Here is a 16,871-nt window from a genome sequence, read left to right on the forward strand (position 1 = left end):
CCCCCCCCCCCCCCTCCCTACTGCAACAAATAAAACATCTCCATTTCCCATTAGCCTATCCTTTCAATAAATAAATTTCCTCCCAAAATCTCACAGCTATCCATTTCAGGTTTCAACCACTTCTTTTGCCTAGTATTATGTGAACTACACTGCTTTCCAGGAGCACTAAAAACACACTTTTACATTAGACCAGAATATCAAATACACCTATTACTTAGCAGAAATGTATAGCAATAATGGAAATTCCTGGATGGAAAAAATACGTAAAGTGAGGAAAAGGCAACCACTTACCTAGAGATATCTGATACTTGCCGCACAGAAAAGTATAATAGAAAGCACTTCACACTAGCTTTTGAGCTCTTGCTCTTTTTCTAGTGTGAGTACACAGATCACACAACAAGCAGTATATGCAAACTTGTGTACTCTTTGCTAGGAAAAGAGCGAGAGCTCAAAAGCTGGTGTAACTGCTTTCTATTACCTGTTTCTGTGCTCCACACACCAGTCCTGTATAGGTAAATGGTTGCCTTGCCCTCATTTTACACATATTTTCATTTATTGGAACTGTATAGTTTAAAACAATTTACTGAATAGCTCTGAGAAACATCTCTCCATTTATTTCTCAAAACCTATAAATATACTGAAAAATTGTTATACAACTAGTAAATTTCACTTGAGGGACGAGTGTAAACATTACCAAACAATCATTACAGTTGACTTCATTTCTAAGAAAATTTCGAAGTGGAATATCATTCTTAAATGCCCTTATGCAATACTAGCAACTTTTACCGATAGATTCTTTATTCATTGCTTACGCCACACCAGTACAAAATTTCACAGCTAATGAGGTTACTTTTTTTATTACAACAACAGTAGTACTATTTATTAAAATAAATTAAACATATAAATTACAACAGAAGCGAAAATATATAGCCCTGTTGATTACACCATTCATACCCTTAATGGTTACACACTAATACATACAGACAAACAAACAAACAAAACACATGCATTTCAAACATTATATATACATTTCTAGAACTTCTTTAGAGTGTAAAACTGATGAAATCTAAGCTAAAAAAAAAAAAGAATTACATTTTTATTGTCAAGGGAAGCTGGAAGGTAATTGTATATTTCGACCCCAATGTACATCACCAACCAAGGCAAACTAGGTTTTTGTATAGGGACACACAATGAGCTATTAGTCTCTAATTTTGAGTGTGTTAGTGTGCCATCCTCCCTCCTCCTCCCAGATACTGGTGGTAGTGACACACGTATGTAGCGTAGCTCAAGATCAATGTTCATTCCTCATTTATCATGCTATCCACAATAATGCACTGCAACCTAACTTCATAAAAGCTGTAAACCAACAACAGAAAATTTTCAGTGATGGGTGGCAGGGCAGACGGATGCACACTGGCACTATGTATTTCTCAGAAACTTTTTTCTTTTGACATATTTGAAGTCACTCTGATCTGTAAGGCTACACCCAAAAACACATAATGAATTATTTACATTTAGTATCAAATTTAAATCTGTAATGAAATGGTACTTGTGTGTGAAAGAGAGAGAGAGAGAGAGAGAGAGAGAGAGAGAGAGAGAGAGAGAGAGAGAGAGAGAGAGAGAGAGTTCCACATGTAAATAAACTTTCCATTTAATTTTTTTTAGCTTCTGCATTACATACTAGTTCGGTCTGTGCTGTGGTTAATTTAATTGCAGTTTGGACAATCAATTGTCACCAAACATGCTAAAAACTGATTCACAATTTAAAAGTTGCTGAAGAAATCCATGAAAGTTTCTAGTTTTTAATCATCAGTATGTTTCTGCTTAATATCAACACACAATTTAATGTACCCATAATATCATTTAACATATTTGTGCAGTAACTGACTTGCACCATTACCTACAACTCTCTAAATCTTTTTGGGTTAAGAATCCATTATGAAAGATCATGAGGTAAGTGTTCAGCTTATGTTCTCCCAGTGTATAATAGATTTCAGATAGGAATTGATACTCTCTCTTCTCTTCATGCAATTTCACCACATATTTTGTTTCAACAGCTTTAATACTGGTACTTTAAACAGACAAGCCTGTCACATCTCGTCTTTATTAAGAGTAATATTCTGCTCCAACATTTTTGCAACAGATTTAGAAACGAAAGCTGAACACTATACCATAAGGAACCTTCAATCCTTATGTCTTCGTGATCTCTTACCATTATCAAACACACATGTAAATAATACAGATTTTCCTCTCAAAAAAGCACAGCAAAAGAAAATCTAACAGGCAACATTACAGTCAGTCAAATGGGATTAACATCAAATTCTTACCAGCATGAATAAGTACACCAAAATATGATACTTCATTTGGTTCTGAATACTGCAGAAGAGTTGAAAAGCCAAGGGTACAGTATGTTACTAATTACTATTAACATTTATTGTCACAATAGAATTTACAATGGTGGGGAGGGGGGGGGGGGGTACTTATCTCTTTACAGAGCATTCACATACAATCAATTTTAGTGGAGATTCTAGAAAACTAATTATCAATAAGGAACACCTGTTTGAAACTTATGGAATTTCCTACATGTTGTGAGGACATCTTGGCAACATGAAAAACACACAAATAACTCCAAGTGCTGAGAAATGTAACTGGTTATTGGTATGAATAGGGACAAAATCAAAATGCCATCAGTGGTGGCGTTATCAATGTACTAAACATATATTAAAAAATAAAAATCAATGCAAGTTTTCATGGTAGGACAATTTGGGGGTTGAAAGTGTAAGACATGAAGAAGTAGCATTCTGAATACTTTCAAACCACATATGACGCTAAAGTGTAATCTGCAATAAACAATATCACCTGAGAGTCTCTAAAGAAAATTTGAGTCCAGAGGCAAAGTTAGATACAGTTTGCTGTAAGAGAAAATTAACCCTCGAGATTACTGGGCTATTACATGCGCTTTCTACATGCATATAATATAAGCTTCTTAATATCTTATAGGTAGACAACAAAACTGCAAGATATTATTCACAAGCTCATGTGTCCGACTGCCTCTTACAACCAGCCGGATAATTTGGGGAGTAAACATCACTTCTCTTGTCGGTCCAAAATCGTACGTGTCGCTGCAATTATTTCCTTTTACGTCAGTTCACATGACAGCACTAAATAACGTACATAGTGAACCGGACCTACTTTATTTCAAACGCAGTTGAAAATTGTTAACATTATCGTTAATTGAAAAAAGTATATTCTATTCTGTCACCTTATACAGATTTACTGGATAAAAATTAACTATTCTAAATTCCCTGGTTTTCACCACGGATATCAATTTACAAACATACAGTTACAAACTACTACGTTCAAGTTTCTTCAATTTGATTCTTAAGAAGACATTCATTATAAAAATGTACAGTAATTGCTTTACACACTCAAAAGACGATTCTAAACTGTTTCGTACCAAACATCTTTTAAATGACAAGCGTCTCCCGTAGCTGTCAAATGTGCTCCTCCAGGAGGCATCGTGACAAATGAGAAACGAACAGCACAAAGTCTACACATTAACTTCTCACCCATGTATCTCTTCATATTGGAATCCTCGAGTATGAACCGCAATCACCTAATATTAACTTCGTTTAAAAGAGTATCTCTCATCAATTATCACGTTCGATTCACAGCTTCCACTACATAACTTCCCCGCCATAATTTATATATGAAGACATTCTCTTTGATCCACAAGTACCAACATAGTGTAGGAAATGTGTAAATAAGGTATATGTGTGTGTTTTTTTTGTGATGTGGTAATTCTGTTTCCTTTCACTAGATCTCTTGTGCGTTACTCTGCAGTTGTCGGAAAAGTAAAAGTTAGATGGACGTCATTAATACGCAGAGATACTTGGTTCGTACAGATCTTACATAAGCTAAAGCGAGTGATGCGAAATCCGTGGAAAATTATAGGTCACATTTACTACTACTGTTCTCAACAGAAATAGTACAAACTATTATGAACATCAGATCAAGCGATATCTGGCAATCAACTGCACGCGTGTTTTGGAAAAATGAGATTCAAATTCCCGTCCGGCTATAATGATATAAATTTTGCAAAGTTTCTCAAAATTAGTTTAGGTGAACGCTAGGTTGGTTCCTGTAAAAATGGCATGACAGTGAAATGTATCTTCTTCCACATATTCTTGCATACCTGCTCAAACACCATGATGTCGACATTTAATCTACTTGTCTCAGGTGCCGTATAATAAATTAATGTAAGATGTAGGTAGATAAATACTGATTTCTTCGTAGTGTTCAGGTTGATTTCAGGCTTGAAAAAGCATACAATCTGCGATGAACCATTATGTAACAGATATTTTTCGCCAGACTGTATTGCAGCAGCTAAAAGTGTGGAGGTTTTATAATACCGATACCGTATCGGTAATTATATGATCTCTAAGTAAAGGACATTTAATACACTTGATGAGCCGCGCGTGGTAGCTGCGAGGTCATGGGGCGCCTTGCCACGGTTCGGGCGGCTCCCCTCGTCGGACTTTCGAGTCCTCCCTTAGGTATGGGTGTGTGTGTTGTCCTTAGCGTAATTTAGTTTAAGTTAGATTAAGTAGTTTGTAAGCCTAGGGACCGATGAGCTCAGCAGTTTGGTCCCATAGTACTTACCACAAATTTCCAATTTTTGCAATTGATGTGTGATTCTCGTTACTGTACTTATCAATGCACTCATTTGCGTAACGATTCCCTGATTGTTCCTGAGACTGATAATATTACTGTTTAGGAAGTCTGTTTGGACGATGTCAATGTCAGGAAGCCAGGCCACATCTGCTGGAAGATACTTGGGAATTTGGAGCATACAGTTAATGGCAACCTAACAGGCCTCTGGAGTTCCCTCACAACTCGCTTGTTAAAATGTCCTAGTGTTTAGTAGGTACATCCATTTGTGGTGGCAATAAATAGTGCCGTGTACGACTGAACGCTGTTTCCTTGCAGCGACAGAATCGTTAAACAGAACCAGCAGGACCACTCAGTGTCAGCCTGCCTGCTATGCTATCCGTGACTAGGCCCTGGTGATCTCACATTGATGCCACAGTGCAGCTCATAGTTGTGCACCTACTCCACAAACCTATCCCCCTCACCCCTCCTCCCGCCACATAACCTTAGCTCGGCGAGACGTACCACACACTGCTGCGGCCAGTATTGGCGTACACCGCTGTAGCGTGGAGAAATGTTGCAGTCACGCACATATAGGCATCCGGTTGCTTCAGCACAGGCCAAAGAAGAGTACCCGACACCTGCCCAAGGGGTTCCCTCACAAACGCGCTTCACGAGTGCACTTTCTTTGCCACTTTCGCCACACAATCAGATCATTCTACAAGAAGGCCTGACTTCCTTACGATCCAAACACTTGTGTCCTACAGACCGTACTGCGAAAGAAGAACACTGACAACTGTAGTGGGCTCGAGGCAGCACAGTTCTACAGACAACTGATGTTTTTATTAACGTAGCTTCGGTACAGCCAGCAGCTTTTCGCACATGGCATTTGAACATTAGCAACAAAGTTGCCAGCAATCGGAGCCCTTAGGAGGCATAGCTAATAGTATGCAAAGAAACGTGGCCACTAGATGGCCAGCTGTGTAATGTCTAAGTACTCTTAGGTTTCAATTTGCGTTTTTAGTGCAGTGTATGGCTGGACTGGACTTGCCCCAAACTCAACACTCACAGGTTTACGTACACTGAAGAGCCAAAGAAACTGGTACACCTGCCTAATATCGTGTAGGGCCCCCGCGAGCACGCAGAAGTGCCGCACCACGACGCGGCATGGACTCGACTAGTGTCCGAAGTAGTGCTGGACGGAACTGACATCATGAATCTTGCAGAGCTGTCCATAAATCCGTAAGAGTACGAGGGGCTGGAGATCTCTTCAGAACAATACATAGCAAGACATCGCAGATATACTCAATAATGTTCATGTCTGGGGAGTCTGGTGGCCATGCGGAAGAGTTTAAACTCAGAAGAGTGTTCCTGGAGCTATGTTGCAATCATGGACGTGTGGGGTGTCGCATTGTCCTGCTGGAATTGCCCAAGTCCGTCGTAAGGCACATTGGACATGAATGGATGCAGGTGATCAGACAGGATGCTTACGTACGTGTCACCTGTCGCAGTCGTATATAGACGAATCAGGGGTCCCATATGACTCTAACTGCACACACCCCACACATTTACAGAGCCTCCACCAGCTTGAACAGTCCCCTACTGACATGCAGGGTCAATGGATTCGTGAGGTTGTCTCCATACCCACACATGTCCATCTGCTCGATACAATTTGCAACGAGACTCGTCCGACTAGGCAACATGCTTCTAGTCATCAACAGTCTAATGTCGGTGTTGACGGGCCGAGGCGAGGCGTAAAGCTCCGTGTCGTGAGGTCATCCAGGGTACACGAGTGGGCCTTCGGCTCAGAAAGCCCATGTTGTTGTTGTTGTTGTCTTCAGTCCTGAGACTGGTTTGATGCAGCTCTCCATGCTACTCTATCCTGTGCAAGCTGCTTCATCTCCCAGTACCTACTGCAACCTACATCCTTCTGAATCTGCTTAGTGTACTCATCTCTCGGTCTCCCTCTACGATTTTTACCCTCCACGCTGCCCTCCAATGCTAAATTTGTGATCCCTTGATGCCTCAAAACATGCCCTACCAACCGATCCCTTCTTCTAGTCAAGTTGTGCCACAAACTTCTCTTCTCCCCAATCCTATTCAATACCTCCTCATTAGTTACGTGATCTATCCACCTTATCTTCAGTATTCTTCTGTAGCACCACATTTCGAAAGCTTCTATTCTCTTCTTGTCCAAACTAGTTATCGTCCATGTTTCACTTCCATACAGAAAGCCCATATCGATGATATTTCGTTGAATGGTTCGCACTCTGTCGCTTGTTGAATTCTGTACCAATTTGCGGAAGGGTTGCACTTCTGTCACGTTGAACGATTCTCTTCAGTCTTCGTTGGTCCCGTTCTTACAGGACCTTTTTCGGGCCGCAGCGATGTCGGAGATTTGATGTTTTAGCGGACTGCTGATATTTACGGCACACTCGTGAAATGGTCATACGGGAAAATCCCCACTTCATCGCTACCTCGGAGATGCTGTGTCCCATCGCTCGTGTGTCGATTATAACACTATGTTCAGACTCACTTAAAACTTGATGACTTGCCACTGTAGTGGCAGTAAACGATCTAACAACTACGCCAGACACTTTGTCTTATATAGACGTGTACTATCTCTGTATTTGAGTACACATGCCTATACCAGTTTCTTTGGCGTTTCAATCATGATGGTTCAAATGGCTCTGAGCACTATGGGACTCAACTGCTGTGGTCATTAGTCCCCTAGAACTTAGAACTACTTAAACCTAACTAACCTAAGGACATCACACACATCCATGCCCGAGGCAGGATTCGAACCTGCGACCGTAGCAGTCGCATCAATCATGATCTATAGTGTTAAGTGAATAGCTAGATTTGCTCCATGTAGGAAGATACTTAGCTTTAGTTATTGTGTTTTTCTAGCGTAGCATCAGTGAGAACAATTGGACACTGCCAGGACTGTGAAGACATAGGTTTGTTATGTATTTTCTTCCCTTCTACTACGACAAAATTCCGTGGTGAGAGCGAAAAGTCTACTCACCTGCAACATAAGTGAATTTTATGTTTACAAACACAACGGAAAGGTCGATTAAAGTAATTATATTTAATGGTAATTGCATTGTGGCTGTATTTTGGAAGAAGAATCTTAATATTTAAGGTCAAAACGCGAGCTTACAAACTGGGAGAATGCACCACAATCATGAATTTGTAAGAGTACCATTGTCGATGCCCTTACTAATAAACACCTACTTCCAGTGGATATCACATAGCTGGTCTTCTGGAAGATTGCAGTACGTAACGGTTCGCACCAATTTCGGGGAGTTCAGTGAATAGAGGAAGTAATTCCATTACTGAGAAATAAGTTATGTAACTATGTTTGCAAGGCATGGAAGCTACAAGTGGAAGTGGGGTCTCCGAATATTACGTGTGATGCCGCCATTAATGCCACGTGGGATTAGATTAGATTAGATTAATACTTGTTCCATAGATCATGAATACGACACTTCGTAATGATGTGGAACGTGCCAGGTTAATAAAATATGTCTGTACAAGATATTACATTACACAAAATATTGCATGACACTAATGTTTAAGTTGTTTTTTCCCCCTTAATTTATATCTAAAAATTCAGCCAATGAGTAGAAAGAGTTGTCATCTAGAAATTCTTTTAATTTATTTTTAAATGTTAGTTGGCTATCTGTCAGGCTTTTGATGCTGTTTGGTAGGTGGCCAAAGGCTTTTGTGGCAGCATAACTTATCCCTTTCTGTGCCAGAGACAGATTTAACCCTGGATAGTGAAGATCATCCTTTCTCCTGGTGTTATAGCTATGCACATTGCTATTACTTTTGAACTAGGTTGGATTATTAACAACAAATTTCATAAGTGAATATATATAACTGTGAGGATCCCTAGATACTTTAATAGATGTCTTCAGGATGACCGTGGGTGGGCTCCAGCAATTATTCTGATTACACGTTTTTGAGGAATGAATACTTTTCTACTCAACGATGAATTATCCCAGAATATGATGCCATACGAAAGCAGTGAATGTAAGTAGACATAGTAAGCTAATTTACTGAGATTCTTGTCACCAAAATTTGCAATAAGCCTAATAGCATACGTAGCTGAACTCAGACGTTTCAGCAGACCATCAAAGTGTTGCTTCCAGTTTAACCTCTCATCAATGGACACACCTAAAAATCTTGAAAATTCTACCTAAGCTACAGACTTCTGTTCAAAGTCTATATTTATTACTAGAATTGCGCCATTTACTGTGTTTCAACATTAACAAAGTGACCGTTGATATTATCCGATCTTCGAAGAAGTTATATTGTGAGTCAATAAGTTAATTTAATCCTTCAGAATGTACTTTTCAAGTTAAATTTTACGTTGCCGCTAGGCTAGACAGAGTGAAAGCTGTGAACTTGCATGCGAGAGATTAGGGACCATTTTGTTGTCTTAAGAGTTAACAGACTTTGTTTCCATAGAATGACTTTTATCATTTCATCAATATCGTTAAATATAGATTCCTATGATCTTAGAAAGCAGTGCAGCAGGTAGATTATAGGCGCACGATAGAATTCAATAAACGGCTCCGTGTATCTGGATGGAATAGCCACTCGTCTTATCTCCTTTGTCCGGCAGCCAAGAGAACTATTACAAGTGTGCACTGACTACACGAGACGTATGTTATGGCTGCTAAAGAAAACTGACAAAAGTGAAACTGAGTGTTGTCGTCACTGCATTTTGTAACCGCCCCCTTTGTTATGTAATAGCGGTTCTAGGCGCTACAGTCTGGAACCGAGCGACCGCTACGGTCGCAGGTTCGAAGCCTGCCTCGGGCATGGGTGTGTGTGATGTCCTTACGTTAGTTAGGTTTAAGTAGTTCTAAGTTCTAGGGGACTGATGACCTCAGAAGTTACGTCCCATAGTGCTCAGAGCCATTTGATTTTGTTATGTAATAGTTCTCTTGGCTGCCGGACAAAAGAGAGAAGACGAGTGGCTATTACGTCCAGATACATACAGGTAAGCATTTACTGAAGTCTACAGTGTGCCTGACGTGTTGGGCGCCATATTGGAGAAAGTCTTGTACTGAGAACTCACACACTTATAAGAGTAGTGACAGCCTCTAATATACACTGATAGAAAAAAATCGCAACACCAAAAAATAGTTAATGTAGAGTAATGAAATTTCGAAAACACATTTGTCTCAGTAACATATTTAAGTGATTAACTTTGCAAGATCACAGTTTAATGGACACATGAGCCGCCTGAATGTTGACTGAAAGCATGCAAACGTGCATGCATGATGTAGTAGAGGTGCTGAATGTCAGTTTGAGGGATGGAGTTCCACGCCTGTTGCACTTAGTCGAGCAATACAGGGACGGTTAATACTGTTTGTGGATGACGCTGGACTTGTCATCTGATGATGTCCCGTACGTGCTCGATCGGAGACAGATCAGGTGACAGAGCAGGCAAGATGTCGATACTGTGTAGAGCATGTCGGGTTACAACAGCAGTATGTGGGCGAACGTTATCCTGTTGGACAACACTCCCTAGAAAGCAGTTCACGAAAGACGTACAAACCTGCAGTAAGGGTGCATGGGTTAACCACGGAAGTGCTCCTGCTGTCATATGAAATCGTACCTCAGACGGTAATTCCAGGTGTGGATCCAGTGTGTCTAGCATACAGACCGATTGGTTCCAGGCCCTCAACTGGCCACCTCATAACCAATACACGGCCATTACAGGTACCGAGACAGAATGAGCTTTCATCAGAAAACGTAGCAGACCTCATCCCTTCCCTCCGATGAACTCTCGCTTGGCAACAACGAAGTCGCAAGTGGCGGTGGTTTAGAATCTAAATCTAAATGGATACTATGAAAATCATATTTAAGTGCCTGGCAGAGGGTTCATCAACCACCTTCACAATTCACCATTATTCCAGTCTCGTATACAGCGGAAAGAACGAACACCTATATCTTTCCGTACGAGCTCTGATTTCCCTTATTTTATCTTGGTGATCGTTCCTCCTTATGTACGTCGGTGTCAACAAAATATTTTAGCATTCGGAGGAGAAAATTGGTGATTGGAATTTCGTGAGAAGATTCCGTCGCAACGAAAAACGCCTTTCATTTAATAATGTCCAGCCCAAATCCTGTATCATTTCTGTAACACTCTCTCCCATATTTCGCGATAATACAAAACTTGCTGTCTTTCTGTGAACTTTTTCGATGTACTCCGTCAGTCCTACCTGGTAAGGATCCCACACAGCGCAGCAGTATTCTAAAAGAGGACGGACAAGTGTACTGTTGGCAGTCTCCTTAGTACGTCCGTAACATTTTATAAATGTCCTGCCAATAAAATGCAGTCTTTGATTAGCCTTCCTAACAACATTTTCTATGTGTTCCTTCTAATTGAAGTTATTCGTAATTGTAATAGCTAGGTATTTAGTTGAATTTACGGCTTTTAGATTACACTGATTTATCGTTTAATCGAAGTTTAACGAGTTCCTTTTAGCACTCATGTGGATGACCTCACACTTTTCGTTATTTAGGGTAAACTGCCACTTTTCGCACCATTTAGATATTTTTTCTATATCGTTTTGCAGTTTGTTTTGATATTCTGATGACTTTATTAGTCGATAAACGACAGCGTCATCTGCAAACAATCGAAGACGGCTGCTCAGATTGTCTCCAAAATCCTTTATATAGATTAGGAACAACAAAGGGCCTATAACACTACCTTGGGGAACGCCAGAAATCACTTCTGTTTTACTCGATGACTTTCCGCCAATTACTACGAACTGTGACCTCTCTGACAGGAAATCGCAAATCCAGTCACATAACTGAGACGATATTCCATAAGCACGCAATTTCACTACAAGCCGCCTGTGTGGTACAGTGTCAAAAGCCTTCTCCAGAAATACGGAATCGATCTGAAATCCCTTGTCAATAGCACTCAACACTTCATGTGAATAAAGAGCAAGTTGTGTTTCACATGAACGGTGTTTTCTAAACCCACGTTGACTGTGTGTCAATAGATAGTTTCAAAAATGGTTCAGATGGCTCTGAGCACTATCGGACTTAACATCTATGGTCATCAGTCCCCTAGAACTTAGAACTACTTAAACCTAACTAACCTAAGGACATCACACAACACCGGTCATCACGAGGCAATAAGAGAGTTTCCTTCGAGATAATTAATTATGTTCTAACACAATATACGTTCTAAAATCCTGCTGCATATCGACGTTAACGATATGGGTCTGTAATTTAGTTGATTACTCCTACTACCTTACTTGAATATTGGTGTGACCTGTGCAGCTTTCCAGTCTTTGGGTTCGGATCTTTCGTCGAGCGAACGGTTGTATATGATTGTTAAGTAGGGATAAATGGCCGGCCGGAATGGCCGTGCGGTTCTAGGCGCTATAGTCTGGAACCGAGCGACCGCTACGGTCGCAGGTTCGAATCCTGCCTCGGGCATGGATGTGTGTGATGTCCTTAGGTTAGTTAGGTTTAATTAGTTCTAAGTTCTAGGCGACTGATGACCTCAGAAGTTAAGTCGCGTACGCTCCGAGCCATTTGAACCATTTTTGAAGGGATCAATGGAATGCATGTTACAGGGAGTCTGGCTCGGAGTTGTCCTCGCAGTAACCGATTTGTAACAGTTCTTTGTGTCACTGTTGTGCCATCTGCTGCACAGATTGCTACTGCAGATGCAGTGCGTTGCGCCAGAGCCATACGCTGTACACGGTGTTCTTCCATCTCAGTAGAGCCATGTGACTGTCTAAAGCCCGGTCTTCTTGTGACTGTACATTCCCGTGACCAACGCTACCAGCAATCATGTGCAGTGGCTACATTCCTGCCAAGTCTTTCTGCAATATCGGAGAAGGAACATTCAGCTTCTTGTAGTTCTATTACACGACCTCGTTCAAACTGAGTGAGGTGTTATCGCCTTAAAGGCGTTCTTTACTAACATCAGCTCACTACGTCGGGTCTCGACGGTAACTAACTAATGCTCACGGCCGTTATATCTGGTCTTTAAAGCTAATATGATTTGCATCTTCATAGTGGCGCTACTGGCGCCAAATTTGAATACACATTATCTTTCAAATGTACAAACACGCCTACCAACTTTCGTTTATGTCGCACATCTTCTTCTTGGCGCTGCGATTTTTTTTTCCGTCAGTGTACATCATACTGTTTACCGTACATGAGATGCAAATTACCTTCCTGATCTATGTGACTAGGTGACGAAAGGCCGACTCACGGTTATCCCGAAGGAAGTCATTCAGAAAATGTGCACGATGGGGGCGCGAATTGTCGTCCATGAAGACGAATGCCTCGCCAATATGCTGCCGATATGGTTGCACTAACGGTCGGAGGATGGAATTCACGTATCGTACAGCCGTTGCGGCGCCTTCCATGACCACCAGCGGCGTACGTCGGCCCCACATATTGCCACCCCAAAACCTCAGGGAACTTCCACCTTGGTGCACTAGCTGGACAGTGTTTCTAAGGCGTTCAGCCTGACTGGATTGCCTCCAAATACGTCTCCGACGATTGTGTGTTTGAAGGCACATGCGACACTCATCGGTGAAGAGAACGTGATGCCAATCCTGACCGGTCCATTCGGCATGTTGTTGGGCCCATCTGTACCGCGCTTCATGCTGTCGTGCTTGCAAAGATGGACCTTGCCATGGACATCGGGAGTGAAGTTGCGCATCATGCAGCCTATTGCGCACAGTTTGAGTCGTAACACGACGCCCTGTGGTTGCACGAAAAGCATTATTCAACATGGTGTCCTCGCTATCAGGTTCCTCCGAGTCATAGTACGAGGTAGCGGTCATCCACTGCAGTAGTGGCCCTTGGGCAACCTGAGAGAGGCATGTCATCGACAGTTCCGAGACGCCTGGACTCTTCCCTTGTTGAGAGCCCATCCTGACAAAATAACAATGCGGACGTGATCAAACCGCGGAATTGACCGTCTAGGCATAGTTGAACCACAGACAACACGAGCCGTGTACCCCCTTCCTGGTGGAATGACTGGAACTGATCGGCTGTCGGACCCCCTCCGTCTAATAAGCGCTGCTCATGCATGGTTGTTTACATCTTTGGGCGGGTTTAGTGACATCTCTGAACTGTGTCTGTGGTATAATATCCACAGTCAACGTCTGTCTTCAGGAGTTCTGGGAACTGGGGTAATACAAAACTTTTTTTCGATGTGTGTATTTTGTTCACAATACATGTCAATTATCAAATGATATTTCGGTTCTCCTAGATGTTGCAATTGTGGCATGACTCTTTCTATTGACCTACGCTCCCATTATTAACCTTGATTAATGTTTGTACCAGCTGACTGCTTGATTCACGCATGTAAGTGGGATCGAGTGAGATGCTTCCGAGGTTTTTCGAAACAGAATCCCTTTCTAAACCTACCACTTGTTAGACAAGCTGCTTGGCAGGTAATGTACACCGCCACAACCCTGACGAAACATTATAGGAACCATCCTAAAAGATTTACAACTGGGCGCTTTCTGCTTTGTCTACACAGTCAAGCAGAGAGCAGGCGCTGGAAAACTGGTTTTCTGCATATTAATGTGAACTTCGCTAAAAAGCATGCCTACAATAAAACATAGAGACGGCAACCGAATTCAACTTGTGCGACTGCAAAACTTAATTTTTAAATGATGTAGGCGAGAAAAACCTTTCTATATGTAATTTCGAATGAGAGGTGTCAGGCAAGTCAGCAGTGCGAGCACCGTCGGTTTTCGTTGCCACCGCGCGAGATTGTAGTGGAACAGCAGCGGCTGGTGAAGCTACCACCCTGGGCAAGGAACAATATGGCACAAGGCTGCCTTCACCATCGGGGTCCATATCAAGTCACCCACAACGGCAATGCTGGAACACACCATTTCGAGAGGACCATTGACAAGGTCTAGATTTAGTGTGCTGTAGTCGGTTCCAATGAGAACTTCATGAGTCGTTACAGTCACTGGCTGGCGTGCTGTGGGTCGCCAGTTCAAAATGGCTCTGAGCACTATGCGACTTAACTTCTGAGGTCATCAGTCGCCTAGAACTTAGAACTAATTAAACCTAACTAACCTAAGGACACCACACACATCCATGCCCGAGGCAGGATTCGAACCTGCGACCGTAGCGGTGGCTCGGCTCCAGACTGCAGCGCCTAGAACCGCACGGCCACTCCGGCCGCCAGTTCAAACTCGACTATCAGCAGTTATTCGATATTTAGTATTTATAGTTTTTGGAAAGTTCTCGAAATTTCCTGTGTTTCTAATGTTCGAATATTCAGGAATATTCGATGTTTGTATAAATAACAGCACTCTCTAACCAGGAGGTCAAGTCTGTTCAGGCTTTCGTAACAAACGTGCTTTCTATGCTAAGTGTCATATTTCATTGATGTCCCTGCTTTAGAGAGTGTGCTGAGAAATAATTGTTAAGAAAAAATTCTATACGTCGCGCTTTTTCCGAATTATTTAGCGCTGAAGTTAGCCAATCAGGTCAATGCGCACGCAAATGCAAGCACCCACCCAAAGGCGGTGTCGCCAAACGCGTTCTTCGTTTGGTTTCCTCAGACTGAACAAACATATCTTTTGTTTACCTAGCTTCAGTTTATCACTTCCTAAAAAAGGCACAGTTTAACTGGTAATGAGTATTTCAACAAGTGTAGCTCGCGGATACATGGATATCTGTGCGTTACCGCATTTTAACGCGTAGAAGTGCTTGAATTTGTGCACACAATGATCTGATTCGCTAAATTCAGTACTAAATAACACGGTAACGGCGCTACGTATCAAATTATTTGAACAATTATTTCTCAGCACAACCTCTCCCGCAACTCCCTTACAAGCTTTTGAGACTGTTTCTGACGACTCTGTATAACGATAGACCAGGCAATTTCAATTGGCAGAGTTCTATGACAGCAGGTAAAACAGCTTCATCTTTGTGGGTGTAACACATGAGCCAGAAAACTAAAACAAACTGCAGTGGTGCTCTAAATTCACTTGTGTGAGTGGCGCGGATGATACTACGCCAAGGGTACCACGTCTGTCGTCTCTACAGTTGCAAGTGTTTATGTGCAATAAGTGACGTGACTATCTCAGTCAACATATTTGAAGAAGTATCCGGTGCGTAGCTGAGAGCCTTACTCAAAAAGTACCGAGAGATCACATTTTTAAATGACCCATGAACCATATTACTTCTTCCAACACACATCTCCGTGGTCACCACGATAATAAAATTTGAGATATTCCAGCTTACTCAGATGGTTACCTACAATATTTCTTACCGCATTTCATCGCTGAATGCAGTAGGAAGGGGGCAGTGGGGGAGCAGTATGGACCCTCTGCTCCACACGCAATTTGATAACTTGTGGAATACAGACATAGATGTAAATTTAACAACAAAAGTAAACTTGTGTGTTTTATGTCCTACACATGTCACTAAGTTTTACAACGCCTTGCAAAAAAATGAAGTACTCAGAAAACGTGGTCAGATGTCAATATAATTTCGTACACATACACACCATCGGCGTGTATGTAAATGGTTAAATTTGCAATTTTCTGTGACAAGTAGGATGCCCATCAGAGCCCGTTAGTGTTGTTTGTGTTAAGTGCTGTAACTGGGCCTGATAGTGTGTATAATGGGCGTGAACAGCGTCAGATGTTGAATGATCTCTGTGAAGGACACGGAGATGCCGTGTACGTGTATGAGACAGTGTTATCAGCACCTGGCAGAGTTCGAAAGGGACCTCATTGTGAATCTCCATTTGGCCGGCTGGTCGAATCGTGCAGTATCCAGATTTGTAGGGCATTTGCGCGTGACAGTGGACCAGCGTTGGTTTGCGTGGGCACCTGAGGAGATGCCTAGGCTATGTGTATTCAAAGCTCCGATCCACAACGTCTGATCATCAGAAGGGAGGATCGCTATATTGTGCACCTAGCACATTTTAAGCCCTTCACATCTGCACCTTCTATCCCACAACAAGTAATGGACTCCCTACAACATTCTATGTCATCCGACGCCATTGATCAGCGAATAGCAGCAGCCGGACAAGGAAATTACCCTCCCCTGCGTAGGCTCCAATTAACACCGCAAGAGAGACAGCTGTGTTGGTTGTGGTGCTGGGACTGGAATGTATGGAGGGCCGATGAAAGGTGTAAAAGGTATCACATTGTTTTCAGCAATGAATCACAGTAATGCACTACTCG

At 42.0% G+C, this 16,871-nt stretch overlaps 1 protein-coding gene across 23 annotated transcripts in view; it reads right to left on the reverse strand.

The window, feature by feature from the left end:
- The window catches only part of LOC126297604 (ras-related protein Rab-7L1-like), a 140,316-nt gene that overhangs the window by 25,757 nt on the left and 97,688 nt on the right, over positions 1 to 16,871 (reverse strand). For 4 of the 23 annotated variants that reach the window (XM_049988600.1, XM_049988602.1, XM_049988601.1 and 1 more), the window contains exon 1: positions 3,570 to 3,711. The exons of 12 other annotated variants lie outside the window; for them this stretch is intronic. In XM_049988600.1, coding sequence (XP_049844557.1) covers positions 3,570 to 3,585 — 16 coding nt within the window. In that variant the 5' untranslated portion in view covers positions 3,586 to 3,711. Of the gene's footprint in view, positions 1 to 3,457; positions 3,853 to 16,871 lie in introns of those variants that run through there. 7 more of the 23 variants (XM_049988606.1, XM_049988607.1, XM_049988608.1 and 4 more) reach the window with 4 other exon arrangements.

The sequence above is a fragment of the Schistocerca gregaria genome, chromosome X, assembly GCF_023897955.1.
Source record: "Schistocerca gregaria isolate iqSchGreg1 chromosome X, iqSchGreg1.2, whole genome shotgun sequence".
Lineage (NCBI taxonomy): Eukaryota > Metazoa > Arthropoda > Insecta > Orthoptera > Acrididae > Schistocerca > Schistocerca gregaria.